Source organism: Malus domestica, chromosome 05 (genome assembly GCF_042453785.1).
Source record: "Malus domestica chromosome 05, GDT2T_hap1".
NCBI classification, from domain to species: Eukaryota; Viridiplantae; Streptophyta; class Magnoliopsida; order Rosales; family Rosaceae; genus Malus; species Malus domestica.
The window spans coordinates 43449829-43468200 of record NC_091665.1 but is presented as its reverse complement, the minus strand read 5'-3'; the positions used below and the strand labels follow the sequence as shown (position 1 = coordinate 43468200).

The window sequence follows — 18372 nt, the reverse complement described above, 5'->3', positions numbered from 1 at the left end:
TATTTGAACGATGAGTGGTTGAAGACTGCCAATATTTTGATACTATGATTATTGTGAGTACATGATACTATGAACTTATGTACATGAATTTAGTTTTTATAGCATCTCTATCTTTTGAACAGTGAGCAATTGGACACTCCCAATCTTTTGATAATTATGAACACTGCCAACCTCTATCTTAAGTATAGAAATCTAGCTTCAATAAATTATGTTTTCTATGTACATATTATCAAAATATTTTAGACACCCGCAACAACACGCGCAGGCACTGTTGCTGGTTTTCATCTAAATCAAATTTTGCAATAGGATATTTTCAAACTAGCCCTCTTGAAACTGTTTTATAAGTGGTGTACGGTGTCCCAGACTATGTTCTGATAAATTGAAAAATCTCTTATCATTGTGTATTGTGTGAACGTTAAAGTGGAAAAAAGAAGGACGCCTCGTAGAATTTAGGGTGTAGAACCACAAGTCAACTTACCGCGTAGAATTTGGCGTTATAGTGGAAATAAAGGGCGCCTTCTAGAATTTAGGGTGTAGAACCACAAGTCAAAGTCTTCAATTTGGTGTTATAGTGGAAAAAAAGGGCGCCTTGTAGAATTTAGGGTGTAGAACCACAAGTCAAAGTCTTCAATCAATTGCGCCAAATTTAAACCACCTTCTAATTGTGTTTTTTTGTTTGTTCGTTGCAGTTTCTCTGATTGTGTTTTTTTGTTTGTTCGTAGCAATTTCTCTGATTGTGTTTTTTTGTCTGTTCGTAGCACTTTCTCTGATGTCAAATTTAAACTACTATTTTATTTTTCATGATTGTAATAAGTATTTAGAACAAAAAGTAAGAATAAAAGTTTGAATCATATTATTATTAGCTTATTATGAGATTTTCCCGATAATATTATTTGTTGAAAAAAAAAATTGTCCGCTTGGTTATAAATTTTGCCCTTCCATTTGGCGATCCAACCCGACATGCATAGTCCTCCGTCCAACGAAAATGCTTGACACTGTTTCACCAACCTAGTGGCAGTTCTTATTTCTCTGTCTCCTCCTTATTTCCAGCTGGAGGGCAGTCTCGGCACAACAACCAAGAAAAAGGAAAAAAAAATCACGGACGCATGTAAACTGTAAAAATAGATTAGAATTCTCTCATTTCTTCTTTCCATTCCATCATCTCATATTTTTTATCTTATCTTTTTTTATAAAAAATTAATATAAGATGTTAACGAGATTTAACCGTGACCGTTTAAATAGAAAGAGAGAGAAGTAGAGAGACAAAAAGAGACCAGATAATCCTACTCCTTTAAAAAGGTACGAAAACGCACATAATTAACGTGCATAATTGTCTTACATTAAAAATACATAACAAAACATCTAAATCTCATCAAAATAATAATAAAAGTATATCAAGAATTGAAAATAATATATAGTATAAAATCTGCCTTTCACTCGGCACAACTACCAAGAAAAAGGAAAAAAAAAACATGGACGCATGTACTGTATGAAAACGCACATGATTGACGCGCATTATTGACCAGAAGCGAAGGAAACTCGCCAAAAATGAAGAAAAAAGTAAAGGAAAAAGGGAAAGGCTGAGGGAAATGGGAAAATCAATATCGCCAAAAACCTTCAATTTGCCTAAAGAAAATGAAGGAAATGGATCCCTGGTCGAGCTTAGGGAAGCTGTTAACTCCGGTGCTGGTGTTAGTGTCCTACCACTTTGCGGCTCGCAATTCCGGTCTTGTCTTTGATGTCCTCATCTTCCTCCTCTGCTCCCTCGGCCTCGTCTTTCGCCAAATGAATGTCTCAGTCCCCGATAAAGCCTCGTCATCCTCCTCCTCCTTGCCCTCATCCTCATCGTCCTCCTCCGCATCCTCGCCCTCATCCTCATCCTCATCTTCCTCCTCTACCTCCTCCACATCCTTGCCCTCATCCTCATCCTCATCGTCCTTCTCCGCCTCCTTGTCCTCGTCCTCCTTCTCAAAAGGTTCGCTCTACGATGTGTTCATAAGCTTCAGAGGCGGAGACACACGTAAAAACTTCACGGGCCACCTCTATGAAGCATTAACAAAGGCTGGAATCAATGCTTTTATTGACGACGAAGAACTGAAAAAGGGAGAAGAATTAACAACCGCATTTGAGCGGGCAATCCAAGGTTCTAAGATCTCTATCATCGTCTTCTCTAGACGGTATGCGAACTCCAGCTGGTGCCTCGAGGAGCTGGTTAAGATCATGGAGTGTAGAAGAAATCGGGGGCAATTAGTTTTGCCGATATTCTATGACGTTGATCCTTCGCATGTCAGGAAACAGACTGGCAGTTTTGGACAATCGTTTCTCGACCATATAGATGAAAAGAAGGTAGAGAGGTGGAGAACTGCTCTTTTTGAAGCTTCGAATTTGTCTGGCGGGGATCTCCAAAACACTTTTGACGGGTACTTACTAATTTCTTCTCTTATGAATTTAGGCTTTAACGTACCTTTGCTCATTAATTTGGAAGCAAGCAATTTCTTAGACCTCGTTTAATAAAATCATACAATAAAGCTTCAACTGTTAAGCTTACACTAATCACAGCAGGGGATGCTGATTTTGTTTGTTTATGTTTCTAGTTTGAATTTTTAATTGATGTTTGCTAAGTTTAAACGCAACACCTCAAAGAAATTTGTCTTAAATAAAATCTCTAGTCATGATAAGTAATTTTGTGTATTAGTTCAATTTCGTCTTGTAGTTGTATAACAATCTTCGTTTTGCTTCTCTGCTTGACTAATGCCAGGCATGAAGCAAAGTTTATCAGGATGATTACTGAGGAAGTCACTAGGAAGCTGAACAACACATACTTAGACGTAGCTACCTACCCAGTCGGAATACATTCTCGAGTGCAAGATATCAGTAAATATTTATGCATTGGAGATTCAGATGATGTTCGGGTGATTGGAATTTTGGGCATCGGTGGAATAGGTAAAACAACGCTTGCTAAAGCCTTTTATAATCGATTTTCTGACAGGTTTCAAGGTAAAAGTTTCCTTGAAAAAGTGAGGGAAAAGAAACTAGAAGAATTGCAAAGACAACTTCTTTCAAATATCTTGCAAACCAAGATAAAGGTAAGCAGTGTTGCTGCAGGGACCAACTTGGTAGGGAAAAGATTTCGACGCTTAAAGGTACTTGTCATATTTGATGATGTAGACAATGTGAAGCAGCTACACGAATTAGCTAGAAATCGCCACTCTTTTGGCCCGGGGAGCAGAATTATCATCACAACAAGAAACGAACATGTGCTAAAAGAATTTGCAGTTGATAAGATATATTGGGCGAAAGGAATGGACCCAAAAGATGCTCTTGAGCTCCTAAGTAGGCATGCTTTCAGAAGTAGTTGTTGTCCTAGTCAATATCTTGCGCTCGCAGAAGAAGTTGTCAACTACTGTGGAGGACTGCCGCTGGCTCTTGAAGTTTTAGGATCTAGTCTTTTCGAAGGAAGTGTAGCAGAATGGAAAAGTCAATTGGGTAAATTGAAAATGATTCCTCCTGGAGAAATTCAGGCACAGTTGAAAATAAGCTACGACGGGCTAAATGATGATTACGAGAGGGGTATATTCCTCGATATAGCTTGTTTTTTTATCGGAATGGACAAGAACTATGTCATACCAATCTTGGATGGTTGTGGCTTCTATGCAACAACAGGAATCAAGGTCCTCCTTGACCGGTGCCTTATCACTATTGGTATAAAAAACAAGATTATGATGCATGATTTGCTTCGGGACATGGGCAGAGATATCGTGCATGCAGAAAATCCCGATTTCCCAGGAGAACGGAGTAGATTGTGGAATCCTGAAGATGTAAATGATGTATTAATAGACAAAGCTGTAAGTACTTTCCCAATCGAACTTTATGTAAACGTGTAAGCATATATAAGTTAGTAATCTAACTTTTTTTCATGCAAAGCCTTCTCTTATTTGGAGTCTGTTTTTTGGGATAGCAGGGAACTGAAAAAATTGAAGGTCTGGCTTTGAATTTGCCGAGTCTTGAAGAGACTAGTTTCAGTACTGAGGCGCTTAGAAATATGAAGAGACTGAGATTGCTTCAACTAAACTACGTACGGCTCGTTGGGGAATACCAATGTCTTTTCAAAAAATTAAGATGGCTGTGCTGGCATGGATTCCCATTGGAGTTCATACCAATAGAACTGTGTCAACCAAACATAGTCGCTATCGACATGCGGTACAGCAGCCTCAAACAAGTTCTTTGTCAGGATTCTGGGGTACGTACCTGAACCAAATTAGGAATTATTTTTATGCTCTCTGTATCTTCTTTTTGGATTTTAATTTTTTATTTCAATTTTATTTTTCTTAACAGTTGCTTGATAAGTTGAAGATTCTAAATCTCAGCCACTCCCACGATCTAACACAATCGCCAGACTTTTCAAAACTCCCAAATCTTGAGAAATTGATACTCAAAGACTGTAAGAGGTTGGCTAAAGTTCACGAGTCCATCGGAGATCTCAAGAGTCTTGTGTTGGTGAATTTGAAAGACTGTGAAACGCTTGAGGCTCTCCCGGGGAGTTTGGACAAGTTGAAATCTGTCATAACTCTTGTTCTCGATGGTTGTTCAAGATTGCGAAGCTTGCCTGATAACTTGGGAAATATGACATCATTGGTCAATCTTTCTGCAGATGGGACGGCCATAGAAAAAGTACCACCTTCCATCGGACGACTGGAGACGCTTATGTACTTATCTTTGAGGAACTTGAAGTGTTCTTTGCAGCTACCTTCCTTACGAGGCTTACGCTCTTTAACAGAATTAAATTTGGCGGACAGCAAATTAGAGGAAGTGCCTAATGATTTTGGGAGTAGTCTACCTTGTTTACAGCTCTTATCTCTAAGTAACAATAATTTTCGGAGCCTTCCAAGCCTCAGGGGCCTCTCTAAGCTTCAAGATCTATTGTTAAATGGTTGCATAAACCTTGTCGAGATCACAGATTTACCAAAAAGTTTGTTTTTGCTATGCATGGACGACTGCTCTGCATTTGAAAGAATGCCAGATTTATCAGGCATGTCGCCAGATGTGTATCTCAGTTCCCCGAAACTCGTTGAATTTCCAGGCTTGTATAGCGCGTTAAACTCGGGCCTCAGACTTCGTATGTCAACACACAACAATGTCATAGATTTCATTCTTAAGGATAGCACGCTACAGGTACTCTCTCTCTTCCACACCACCCCCCTCTCCTCCCTCGCAAATGTGTGTTATGTATGCATTACTCACAAAAACTTGTTCAAAATGGTATAGGGATGGACAGAATGTGCAATGATGAAGCCTGTAGGAAGACAAATTCCCACTTGGTTCAATCATGTCAACGAGAGTACCCAAGTCCGTTTTGAAGTGCCTAAGGAAATTGGTTGTAATGCAAAAGCGTTGGCTGTGTGCCTGGCTTCTTGTCCTTTTGATAAAGACAGGCCTCGTGGTTCTTCTTTTCAGTTCTATATTTATGTTATTAATCACACCAAGCGTACTAGTTTTGTTAACGTTATGTTGGATGTTGAGAACAGAGATAACATTTGGCTGGGAAATTTTCCGTTTCCGGAAACTGAGTTCAATTTGGAAGAAGGCGATTTGGTCCATGTTATTGCAATTCGTAAATCTACTGAGGTGAAGAAAATAGGGGTACGTTTACTATGCGACAAAGCTATGATTGCCGACAGGGATTTTTGGCAAGTTACAGATTCCCGTTCTATCCCTTACAAAGAGGCCTTGAAAGATATTTTAGCCGAAGTTGAGTGGAATATTTCATATCCCCGTTCTATCCCTCGCAAAAAGGGCTTGACGTTGGAAGAGTCCTTGAAAGATATTTTACCCCACGGCTTCATCTTGTGATGACAGTTAGAGTTGTACATTAGCATAAATGGTACATTGTAAGGGAAGAAAGGCAGTTAATGAAATACAGCCTTCATATCATATTTATTTAGGTATTCAGTAAACAAATGATTAAATATGACTTAAATTGATGAAAAAAATAGAATTAGAAAAGATCTGAATTTAAGGTTTTGTATTTTGACCTACCAATCAATATCAATTTTTGGAGCTCCAATTCGTCGAACTGTGAAGATAATTTTTCGGGTAAATTAGGTTCGCATCCTTGTTTTTGTTACTCCATTGATTAAAATCCTATTCATTTTCAATTTTTGATCAAGGTCCTTGGGTATTAATAACATCATTAATTATTTGAATAATAAAATATTTTTATTTTTAAATATATTCCTTTAATGTTAAAAATGTTACAATTAGTATATTTATATTTATGGCTAAATTTTTTATCATATATTTTTATTTTTAGTTTGTACCTATTTTTAATTTGCAAATATTTTTTTTAATTTGTACTCATATATTAGTTTCTTTTTGTGCCCATATTTTTTAAAGTTTTATTTGTGTTTGTACCCATGTATATACCCTCACGTGACATTGTATATTTAATCAATGATAGAAAAATTACATATGATATAATTATGTTTTATGCCTAAACTTTGTATCATATATTTATATTTTTAGTTTGTACCCACTTTTAATTTGCAACATTTTTTTTTAATTTATAGTATTTTCTTTTTAGTTTTATTTTGTACCCATGTATTAATTTCTTTTAGCGCCTATATTTTTAAAAATTCATTTGTATTCATAATTTTTAATATTTTATCTATACCCTAATTTATTTCTAATGTACCCAATTTTATTTATTAATGTACCACTTTGTTATATGTGAAATGTACCGATTGTTTTGTAAAATGTACCAATTTTTTTTAACACTATGGATACATTCTTTTGCCATTTATTATTTCTTATTTTTGCATAGTTTTTATCCATTTATTCAATCAAAATGTTAAAATGTTTGAATTTTTTTATTGTAACCGTTTCTAATAGTATTATAATGATGGATTTTAAATTTATAGGATTATAAATCTCATAAAATATCAAACAATTAATGTCAAAACTATAAATATTAATAGTAATATAATGAGGAGTACAAAGTCAAAGGACCTTGATCAAACTTTGAATACTATTAAGATTTTAATCAAAGAATGTTAAGGATTAGAGACCGCATCCAAAATATTCCATAATTTTTCTCTTGCAGAATTCGAGAAATCCTGCCTTTTTATAGGAAAGCTATAAACCCTAAAAGATGCGTGTATGTATAGATATATAAACTCGCTGAGTCAACTCGGAGACCCAAACCACACTATGACAATGTGACGTCATGGGCTAGCTGTCCCTTGTGCAAAAGCACCGGGGATCTTGTAACCCCATACTAACCTCATGGAAACGACATTAGCGTTTGGGAATTAATCTAATACTAAAGAGGGTGAAATTTCCTTTTCGCCCTTTTTAATCTTAGTAAGTTAAAATAATAAAACATAAAAATGAAGGATGATATGGTAATTATAACAACTAAAACAATCAAATCTCTCTCCTACTTTTTCTCCATCTATTTAAACCGACTTTTTTTATATATATATTAAAAAAAAAGTAGTGTTTTTTTAGTTTTAGTTTTTTTTTTATCATTATACACACATAGTTATCGGCTCTATCTAGTAAGGTGACGGTATTCAAAATCAATATCTTATATGTTTCTTTCTAAAGAAAAATCTCTTTTCAGTAGAACAAATCTGCTATTCCGGTGATAAAACAAAAAATAGCAAACTCTTTCATTCTTTTTCTATTGAATAAAAAAAAATAATGATGTATACTAAGTGACGTAGAACGCTGATTGATCACAATTTTCTTGAACATAACTCTTAAGCGAACATAACTCTTATATTACGACAAAAACAGAAAATAATAGAAGGACAAGAAGAAATGTTAATTACAAGGAAAGCAAGACATTTCCATTAAGCTATAATTCTTGGTATACAAAGTATGGTCTCTGACCTGCTCAAAAATGGTGGGAAAACAAAAAACAAAGATACAAAAGAATAGCGCGAGGGGAGGGAAGGAAAAAAGAAACCTAAAAAAATACAGAGCAACCAGGCCTGCAGTCAGTTGCATACGGCGAGCAGCTGAATCCCGACCCGTCGAGAGTCGCGGAGTCGGGTAAACAACAATTTTTTTTCTAAAAGGAAACCCAAATCTGTACAGGATTCTCGTCCATCTCCGAAGCTCTCACCGTATCCTACATGATTCGATTACTTCACTCACAGCTTTATGAGTCTCCGGCGATATCATGTTAAGCGTCAAATGAAAGGCCTGAGGAAGAAATAAAAGATACATATAATCACATGAGAGCAATATAACTTTCCGTCAGTTGATAACAACGAGCTCTGAAGTATATCACGGTTTAGAAGTTAAGACGCATACCACGAATCTGTCCAACACAGGTACTAGAATAGCCAGGTTGCGGTCTGGAAGACAGTCAGAAATTGCATCGCGTATGCTCTTACTGAGGACGGCAAACAAATTTTGCATGAGAATATGCACGACGATAATGCTTTATACACAGGAAGGAGAGAAAACACGCCAAACCTTTCGGTTGAAAGAAATGCTAGAAGCAGGGCAGAATAAGCTTCTATTATCATTTTCTCCGCTTCCTGTTCTCCTTGTAAGACAGCTGCCTCATCCGTCTGTACCGATACAACAAAATCAAAGTTAGAAGACATCGACAAGGATCAGATACAAGATGAAAACAATTAACCAGAACAAGACCAATTTATGGAAAATAAATTTTCAATTTCTCGTTTTTGTTTGGCTAGACATCAGAAGGCAGGCCCTTGTGTTTTTAAGACATCACAACTTAAACAACAAACCGCATTTTCCAGTCAATGAGAACATGTCACTCACTGGCAAAACCATTTCTTCTCCACCTCCCTCGCCTGCACCTTGGTTCGCAAGAAAGATAGAGCAAATTAGCAGAATTAGATCCTTGCGACTCTCCTCTCCAAACCCTTCCGAACTAGCTACTTGAACGCTAGCTGCTGCAAGCCGTGATCTGGATGAAAAGCAAGTTTGATAAATTATGAGCATGAAAATTCTAATGCAAGAATGATTTATTAAAAACTAGAAACTAAGACTAGTTAATCTGCAGCACAAGCACTACGGTTCTAATTATAGCATCTTTTGTTGTCTAAATCTTTTTGAGACACAAGTTGTCTAATGGGAGCAGTCATCCACATAACCCTGCCATTACCTCCACATAGAATGTGGAAGAAATTTTTCCACTCTCAACGTAACCACTTCATTGGAACCAACTGTGGTAATTTGTTCTCTTGGTTGAACTATAAACAGAGCCCAAATATGATGTCGGTTGTTAAAATGAAAATGCATAAACAGATGGAGAAAAACTGACAAATCAAGGTAACCTGTTTTGGCCATCTTTCTCCACCAAGTTCACAAGCAGACCCAAAATAGCTACAAGAAAGTCCAGCTCTTGATCAGTAAGATGTCTATTATTCGGATGGTCAAGTTCAATGCTGGAAATATTCTCACTTCTCTCGCTGAAGGGAGATGATGATGAGTTGAAACAAGGAAAGTGGTTGGCAATCAAAGAAGACAAGGTTTCCAGTCCTCCATATGCAGCAATTTGCTGACACCCAACAGGATTATCATTTGCTAAGTTCATCAGAACCTGCCAAGAAGACTGTTATGAGTTCACATAGTTCAACTGTTTCTTATGTGTTCTAACACAGTGCATGCATAATGGGATATCAATTAATCAAAAAGGCACTATTCTATTAATGAGTAACCAAATTAATCAAACAGCTAATGAGTATCAAAGAACTGAATAAATCATAGTTGAGCAAATCATAGTTGAGAGATGATAGTAGACGATGAGAACAGTAAACAGTCACATGAATCTAGAAATAAACCCTTCACTTGACCAAGGGACCAAAAAACAACTAGATTGTGCACACCAGTAACACCACCGCCCCACCCACAATTGCATAGATGTTGACATGGAGAACCACAAAAGTTTAAGGCAATATGGAAAAAGTTTAATATAGTGGGGTTCAGGATTACCTTGACAGCAGTAAGAAGGCAGTCAGCTACAAGACTGGAACCTTCTCGGCTAACAGCACCTGAACAGGATGTCTCTTGTGTCTGATGGTTTTCTCCATTACTTGATGCTTCTTGGCTCATAATATGCTGCAACTGACAAATGTCATCAATTTCTCTGTATGCTGCCGCATTCTGTTGTGATAGAGACATATTTGTCTTGCCAGATAACATGTCCCACTTAGAAGGTTTATAATCATCTTCATCAAATGCAAAAGGATCTTGACGCTCCCGTGAAAGATCAATTTTGGTGTCTTCAAAAATATAGGATCTCTGACTGAGATCAGCATCCATCCTGGAACCATCAATAAATGCAAAAGGATCTTGACTCTCCTCTGAAAGATCAATTTTGGAGTCTTCAAAGTTATAGGATCGCTGACTGAGACCAGCATTCTTCAGGGAAAGATTGCTAAAATTACTGGTTCCACCGCTGACATGTCTTGATGCACCATTGGAAGAACCATTTCTAGAAGAATTGAGTCTTGTGTTCAATGAATAAGTATCAGTCATGGAGGTGCTGGTAGTTTCCGAACTGGATATAGTATATACTGAGCGACGTGTTGACATTAACTGACTGCTCTGACATCTATTGGAGCTCTTCTCAGAAAAATGTTCACTCCCATTAGATAGACAATAAGACTTTCTGTCATTGGAGGCAGAAGAGGAACTTTTATGTAGACAAAGACCTAGAAAACAAAGCGATCAATTATCAGAAAGCCAAAAAGATTAGGAACCAAAAGTTACTCCAAAAACTAAGTTACCTGACAGAATATTGATGGCACTTATAACTAGTTCTGTAAAAGACAAAGGATTTGCCATGGGATCCAACTTCCTTTTCATTCCTAGCAAATGGCTCTGTTCAGAAAACATGGATGTGGAGATTTATTACACCTTTCAATAGTTAACAATAATCAAACATCATAATGCAGTCTGAGTTTTACAAACTAAAAAGGAGAAGAAAAGTGTAAGAGAGAGAGAAAGAGCAGACCAGCGGACTGAGGAGGGAAGGATTAGAGAGGGAGGCTAAACCACATTTAAATACCTGATTCTCTTTACTTAGGAATGTGGCATTTTCCATGATCTTCAAACATTTCAAAAGCAGAACCAGGCTCCGCACCATGTCGTTTTCATTTTCCCAAATAGTATGCGAGCTATCTTTTAGCCAACCCTGCATATTAATTACTGGTGCTTAGTAAAGCAATTTCCCCAATAACAATTGAGTACCACATGGACCCCAGGATTAAAATGAAAAAAGTAAGTATATAAATGAAAAAGTTATATTATGTCCAAGGAATTTTGGTTATCGTAACTCAATGTGTATGATGTGCACATAATAAGGAAAGGAAAGAAAACAAATCAATGACTGAGAAGTGATATTGTTAGCATGCAAAACCACTCATGTTACTCCAAGAAGAAAATCAGGAACTACAATGAACAAGAAAGAAGATAACGCTATCCAAAGGCAAATAGATAACTGCCCATTTGTTACTATAAAACTACCAATGTATACAGTGTTGCTCATAAACTGAAGAAATGTATAGGTTACAGAACAGAAGAAACTTGTGAATCTAGATACAACTAAGGCTGCACACCATCATTTTGGTTCTTTACCATCTCATGCATTATTTTTTCATAGAAATTTATTATTTACATAGTGAACCAAGAAATTATTGTTGAAGTAGGATAGTGAAGTAAATTTCTCTCATAACTATTTAAAGCATTAAGGTCCCTTGGTATTCTTTAACATTTAATGAAACGCACAGTGAGATCAAACAAACATACAGGTTCACACCTCCATATTGGAATGGCAACCCATGGTCACCTCAAATACAGCATCAAGACCTCCAAGCTCTCGTAATTTTTCCTTAAAGTTGCCCCCCGACTTCCTTACTGCACCAGTGGTTTCTGAAAGTACAGACCAAAAGCTTGAGATCCTGAGTAAATAATGCATAAAAATGTGTATCATAACCAGAAAACCATAGGCTTCAACACAGACTCAGACCTTCAAGAGAGATGGTAGATAAGCAAGCTTTCTCCATAGTCAGCAAAGCTATCCATTTTGGGCATAACTCCGGATTTTCCATTTCTCCTTCATCCGCACAACTCGGTTTCAATTCCTTGCAACCTACAAGAATTTCTTGAACTTTGGAAAAAATAGCGGCAGAGCTGGAGTCCAATCTTTTTGCCGTACACTGCGAGATGTCAGCACCAATCCGCAATGCTAGAAGCTTACGTCCAACTTTTGGTACTTTATCTTCTGTGGTGTTTGAGACAATTGGTTTGCAAAACCTAATCAAAAAATTAATACAGTTCGGTGATTCCAGGAGATGATCATCCTGACCCTGCAATATTGAAAGATGACAATCCCCTTAGGTTTATTAGTCAAATAAAAAATAAAATAAAATTAATTGTATGTACTCTTGAAGAGTCACAGCAGACATGAGCAGTACACAAGAAAACTTCATGAAAGGTGCCTATGAAAATAAAAACTTCAAATTAGAATGATCACTTTTCGAATACTAAATGACTTACATCACTTGTCAAAACATAGAAAATAGTTGCAGCAGCCAGATTGCTGGGTGAATCATCAAAGCTGAGACCCAATATAGCCTCGATTATAGTTTTTGCCATCCTGAAAAGAAGGCACTACCGATCAATTTATAACCCAGAAAAAACCACACAACAATTTTGGTAGAAAGAAGGAGTAAGCAAATTTTGAAATGAAAAATTAGAGATCAAATCAAATTTTCAATAGCACTATCATATGACCTCAGATACATTCAACATAGTAAGGCATCCACATACCCGTAAGAAAATTTCGAATCTCTAACAGCACATCTCCAAAACCTCAATTTAAACTCAACATACAATCAAGATTTACTTAAAATACACCCACCCACACTCTCCAAATTCACATACCTATCAAAAACTACTTATAATTCGAAAACCCCACATACCCAAAAATCAAATATCCACCAAGAACGACTTAAAACTAACATTTCCAATTATCCACCAAGAAATTCTTGACATTTCACAAAACCCCACTTCAAAAAATCGGATATTTACATCCAGGAACCCATCAAAAAAGTAGTTAAAGTCAGCCTAACCTACCCCTGAGTCCTGAGAAGCCGTCTCTGCTGCGCCGTGCCGCAAATAGACAGCAACGACAGCAAGCTAGCCCTTCTGATCCGAACCGGCTGACCCCTCCGGAGTCCATCCAGCGCGAAATTGACCTCGTCCACGTGCTCCATCATCTCCCCAAACTCCTGCGCCTCCATCAAGGTCGACGTCGCAAGAATAGACGGCGTCGGCGGCGGCCTGTAGGAGTTCTTCCCCACCGCCTCCTTCCGAGTCTTAGCTTTCTTGGACCTCCCCGAGACGACGCCGTCCAGGGGAAAGCGCTTCAAGGAGGAGTCCTTGGTGACGTAAGGGTCCGAATCGAAGTGGGCCCACCCGGAAGACGAGTCCTCCTGAGACGAGAAATTGAAAGGGTCACCGCTGCTTTCTTGAGGCTGCGATAGGGAAAATCCGAAGGGGTCGCTACTGACGTCGTCGTCGTCGTGAACGGCGTCGTTTAGCTCTGTGTCGGAATACGTTCTGGTAATGTCCCCTCCCTTGCGACGGCCGTACGTTCTCACGATCATCTTGGGCAAACGGCGGCGTTTTGGGTGTGGCTGGGTTCCTTCCTCTGCGTTATCGGTTCGGGACGGGCATGTCTGAATAGAAAAGACAAGGCTTTTCGTTTTGGGGGAATCACGATTTGAAACCGAAGGGCGAAATTGGAAAATTGTAGGTCTGGAAGACTGGTACTTCAGGTGGAGGAGAAGGAAGTCTTGTGTCCAATTTGAGGAGAGAGAAAGAGAGAGAGAGAGAAAAATTGGGTCGAGGAGGAGAGATAGAGAGAGATAGGGGTTTTTGGTTCGGGTTTCGATTTGATTTGGTTTGGTTTTGAATTCCTTGGGCTGCCCTTGTTTGTGAAATTCTGTGCCCTTTTCCTCTCTTTCGCCCAATCACATTCTTCTTGATCATATCGAACTAAGGGTACTTTGGTCATTTAACATATTTTAGGGTTAAGATTGAATTATCCTCTTTCTAATTCCTTACCACTTACTATCAGATAGCACATACTATGTGTGTAAACAATTTCTCTTAATATTACATAATTATTGTTTTGTCCTCCTTATGTAAATATTGTGTATCAAAAGTGAGGGTAAAATTGGAAAAATAAGTATATAATTGTCATTTTGTCAAAATATACAAAATTACTATTTTGCCCTCTTCGTGTCAATATTGTGTATTCAAAAGTGAGGGCAAAATTGGAAAAAAGGGATAAAAGTTGACTAGCCCTATTCTCTTAATAGAATAGATAAGTAGAGAATGAAGGGTTTAAACTATTATAAAAATTAGATAATTGAGGAGTTTTAAATTCGAAATGTATTGATAACTTCAATTTCTTTCTTCCCATTTATTTCTCGCCTCTCCGCCTCGATGTGGCATAGTTATTCAGAAGAATCAATTGACTTCTCCTACGTTCTATAGAAACTGTCTATAGGAAATTATACATCTTGATCGGCATGTCCTTAACACAATGATACAAAGGTTTCATCATGGTTGTCCTTGCTTTAATCATGCCAAGTTTAGTAACTTAATGTGTCATAGAAAATTAGATAGTTGGTCATATTTTGTTAATAACTTGAAAACCAAGTAACTAATCCAAAAATACAAGACGTGATGGATAATCAACCAACAAATACTTTCCTAGTTGCACAGCTTCAACCTTTTCAGGACATCACCAAAGTAGTCATGTCATGTCTTGGAAATGAAACGACGTCTTCAAATTAAGTTTCTTTTTGGTTGCAGGGCATATTTTTGGAGGCCAAGCCCTTTTCAGTCTCAGATAGGCCTCGGCCTATGTACAATGAAATCAGGCCCAGCCCATATGAACCAACTGCATTGTGTTTTTGTTTGTTTTTATTTTTTATTTTTTATTTTAGTGGGGAATTGTTGTGGTTGTTAATTACTATAAAAGCTTTGGGTAAGGTTGACCAACTAGTTTAACATTTATCATGTTTTAAGAGAAGTACGATACTTATTAATTTTAATGCGAATTCGTCTAAAGAGGATAGAGTATAAAATAAGGAAAATTAATAAAAAAAATTGAAAACTTTGAGTTTTAACAATAATGACAAAATAAAGGATAAAGTGAATAGTACCCGGATTGACTTTTTAGTTTAAAAATATGATTTTTCCTTAAAATGAACAATACTGAGAGTTTTTCGTTAAAGTTTCTTATAAATTATGCTCATTAAAATCTTGTCGACACTTTCAATTTGGTCAAATAAAAAACCATGTTTCACCACAACATTTAACATGTCTTTCTTTTATATTCCAAAAGCTAGAGAGATTTTTTAGTACACCTAACACATTAAGTGTAGTAATACAGTTAGTTGGACACTTGAAAAAAAAATATTTCAACCAATTGTATTATGATATTTAGTGTATCGAGTCGCATTCTCGACACACTGAAAAATCTATCCAAAAGTTAATAAAAATAACGTGTGATGTCATATTCGTTGAATTCAACCATAAATATAAAACCAAATTTGATAAATAGTACTAGTGGAAGATGGATGGTATGGATGGATCATCAAATTCAAACATTAATGCCTACATATATATTTGTTTACACATTTGAATGCCATTGGTGCGACATGCCTCTGTCATTTTATAACTACATCAACCAAATGTACTCTATATTAGTTTCCTTGTCTAGATTCTCAATTTGTGTTAAACATAGAACGAGTACAATGAAGTGAAATCTTAAAGATTCAGGTTAGGTTGAAATAGTCTTGACAAACGAATTGTATTTGTCGTGTTCGTATCATTTTTGTGTTATACTCATTATCTTAACGGGTCATATCATGTCAAACTCATTATCAGGTCATGCAAAAAATTATCATTTATAATGCTGATATATGGCAAACAATATCTTATTGGGTAACCTGATAATGACTCTGATTTGTTAATGGTTGACTTAAAATCTATTATTTTCTTGTCGTTTATTTTAGTGTTAACAGATTGTGCAAGAAATTATCAAGCCTAAATTAAAGGCTTAAGCGAGACAAACGACATAAAGGCTTAATATTCGGACTACTTTTATAGCCTTACTCTTTCTCAATTTGCATTGTATTAGTTACTTATAACCTACTTTGAAAGCTCTTTGTACATACATATGAAATCAAGGTTGTGATAATTGTAGTTCAACGAATTAATTAAACATATCATCAGCAAAAAGTGAGCGATGCCATCTCCTCCAGTAGGTGGGAGTGGGGTTCAGATTAGGTGGAACCTAATACGTTCATGTTTTCTTTGATTGCAAAATACCAGTATTTATACTTATTTTTCAACCTAAGTTGGTAAATTTCATTGGATATCCTTTAGTACGAGAGGTTTTTTAGTGTATCGATAACACGGTCTTGTACAGTAAGTTTAATAATAAAATTGGTTTGAAACTTAAAAAAATAAAATTTCAACAAATTGTATTATTACATTTAGTGTACTAAACTGTGTTTTTGGCACACCAACAAATTCTCCTCTAAAATGGTCAAGCAAGACTCAAAGTACTCAATTCGATGCTTAAAAAGAAACCAACATGGCCATAAAGGCAAAACGAGAGTTACAAAATCCGTACAAACAACTAAATTTTTTAAAATAACAATTAATTTTATAAGTAAAACGATACTTGGTATTATTGGTTCATTGTCTGATTACACCAAAATCCTTAACATAAAACTATCACGGGAACAACGAAACCTTGCAAAACCTAGCACAACGTAAGTTGGAGAGAAAACTCTTCAACTCAATTATGCAGGAAGTTGGAAGAAATAAAAAAGCAATAAGAAACCCGACGCGTTCTAATGGTAAATCTTTTTTTTTTTTTTTTTTTAAACCAAAGTGAGTTTCATACTTTTTCACTTAAAGATTAATGTTTTTTTAGATACACAAAATTAATTTCATTACCGACGCACTTTTTTGTACATGTGGATTGTACGTTAATACGTGACACATTTTTCCTAGAGAATGTATCAAGATCAATTTATTCTCCTTTAAAGTTCGAACTCTTAAATCATCATGGAGTGGTCTCGTGATTAGGCTGAATTCTAAACCTGTATTTTATACGGTTGATCCTAAGTTTGATTTATAATGTTGGTGAATCACACAATGTTGCTAGTTGAGATTAAAATGTCTTTATAAGTCTTTATGACCTTAAAAAAAATTAAAAAATTCATGGCTTCGCCACCAACTGATTTTTTTTTTAGAGGATTTTTTTAACAAATAATATTATCGATACTAAGCGGGAGGGGTGGGCTTAATCTCACAATGGATTAACAATAATGTAATTTAAGTTTGCTTTTGCCGAGAATCGAACTTAATACCTCTCACTTATAAATAAAAAGAAATACTATTAGAACGTAGTATTAAGTGACAAAGAAAAAAAAAACCTCTTTGAAAAGTCTAAATTCTTTGATTTGCAATAACTTAACACATTGAATAATGTGCATTTTATTTGTCACAAATTTGTAACTCCATGAAACGTTTTGTATGTACACGTATATAGAAAATGGTTGTAATGAACAAGGAAGAAAATATCGGTAATATCGGAAATATCGGTAGTCCGAAAATACGGAAATATCAATGGAAATATCGGTAAAATATCGATATCGATAAAAATTACATGGAAACCACGGAAATTGTAAGAAAAACTTAGAAATTTTTATTGAAACTTTGTAGGATGTTTATTTAGTCAATTATCTATTAGTTTATCACAAAAAATTGGAAAGAAATGCATTGCATGATGGATTTAATATTATCAAGTTGATTATATAGCGAGCTGACAAACATTGTGAGTGTAGAAAATATGTAGTAATTAATGAAAGAAGTCTAAACACACCATAATCATTTATATATAATGAATTAGTACAATATTTTACACTTTATACATTGCATGGTAAGATACATAAGTGACTTAGTACCACATAGAGTTCCTATGAGGTTCAAAATTTTCACTATCTTCATCATCTCTATGTGTAGAGTGAGTGTATTGTGAAGAGTAGTTATCCAATTTAATGAATAATAATCCAATTTCATAATAATCCAATTTAATGAATAATAATCCAATTTCATAAAAAAATAATCCTAATATAAAACATGGTGATGAATAATAATCCAATTTGATAATAATCTAATTTAATGAATAATCCAATTTGATAATAATCTAATTTAATGAATAATAATCCAATTTGATAATAAAAAAAGGCGATAACAAGCCAATTGGCAAAAATGATTAAAAAAATCTAAATT

At 35.8% G+C, this 18372-nt stretch overlaps 2 protein-coding genes across 4 annotated transcripts; one reads left to right on the top strand and one right to left on the bottom strand.

Annotated features, from left to right (window-relative positions):
- The first annotated feature begins 648 nt into the window (after nucleotides 1-648).
- On the top strand, nucleotides 649-6064 carry LOC139187547 (disease resistance protein RUN1-like). Of its 2 annotated transcripts, none has more exons than XM_070821505.1 (5): nucleotides 649-2420; nucleotides 2759-3845; nucleotides 3962-4240; nucleotides 4336-5172; nucleotides 5266-6064. In XM_070821505.1, exons 1-5 carry the CDS (start codon nucleotides 1636-1638, stop codon nucleotides 5848-5850), a joined length of 3573 nt encoding a protein of 1190 aa, XP_070677606.1. In that variant the 5' UTR covers nucleotides 649-1635; the 3' UTR covers nucleotides 5851-6064. The 2 variants fall into 2 exon arrangements, with proteins under 2 accessions (XP_070677606.1, XP_070677605.1); XM_070821504.1 differs by having other exon boundaries at nucleotides 3959-4240.
- Nucleotides 6065-7828: 1764 nt separating this feature from the next.
- LOC103427850 (wings apart-like protein 1) lies at nucleotides 7829-14002 on the bottom strand. 2 transcript variants are annotated; one of them, XM_070821492.1, is made up of 13 exons: nucleotides 13769-14002; nucleotides 13123-13727; nucleotides 12544-12643; nucleotides 12014-12353; nucleotides 11804-11916; nucleotides 11054-11179; nucleotides 10773-10866; nucleotides 9976-10697; nucleotides 9318-9583; nucleotides 8800-8947; nucleotides 8485-8582; nucleotides 8320-8401; nucleotides 7829-8208 (listed from the first exon to the last, which is right to left on the bottom strand). In XM_070821492.1, the coding sequence occupies exons 2-13, from the start codon at nucleotides 13653-13655 to the stop codon at nucleotides 8125-8127; spliced, it is 2706 nt and encodes a 901-aa protein (XP_070677593.1). In that variant the 5' UTR covers nucleotides 13656-13727; nucleotides 13769-14002; the 3' UTR covers nucleotides 7829-8124. The 2 variants fall into 2 exon arrangements, with proteins under 2 accessions (XP_070677593.1, XP_028959036.1); XM_029103203.2 differs by having other exon boundaries at nucleotides 13123-13980.
- Between the last annotated feature and the right edge of the window lie 4370 nt (nucleotides 14003-18372).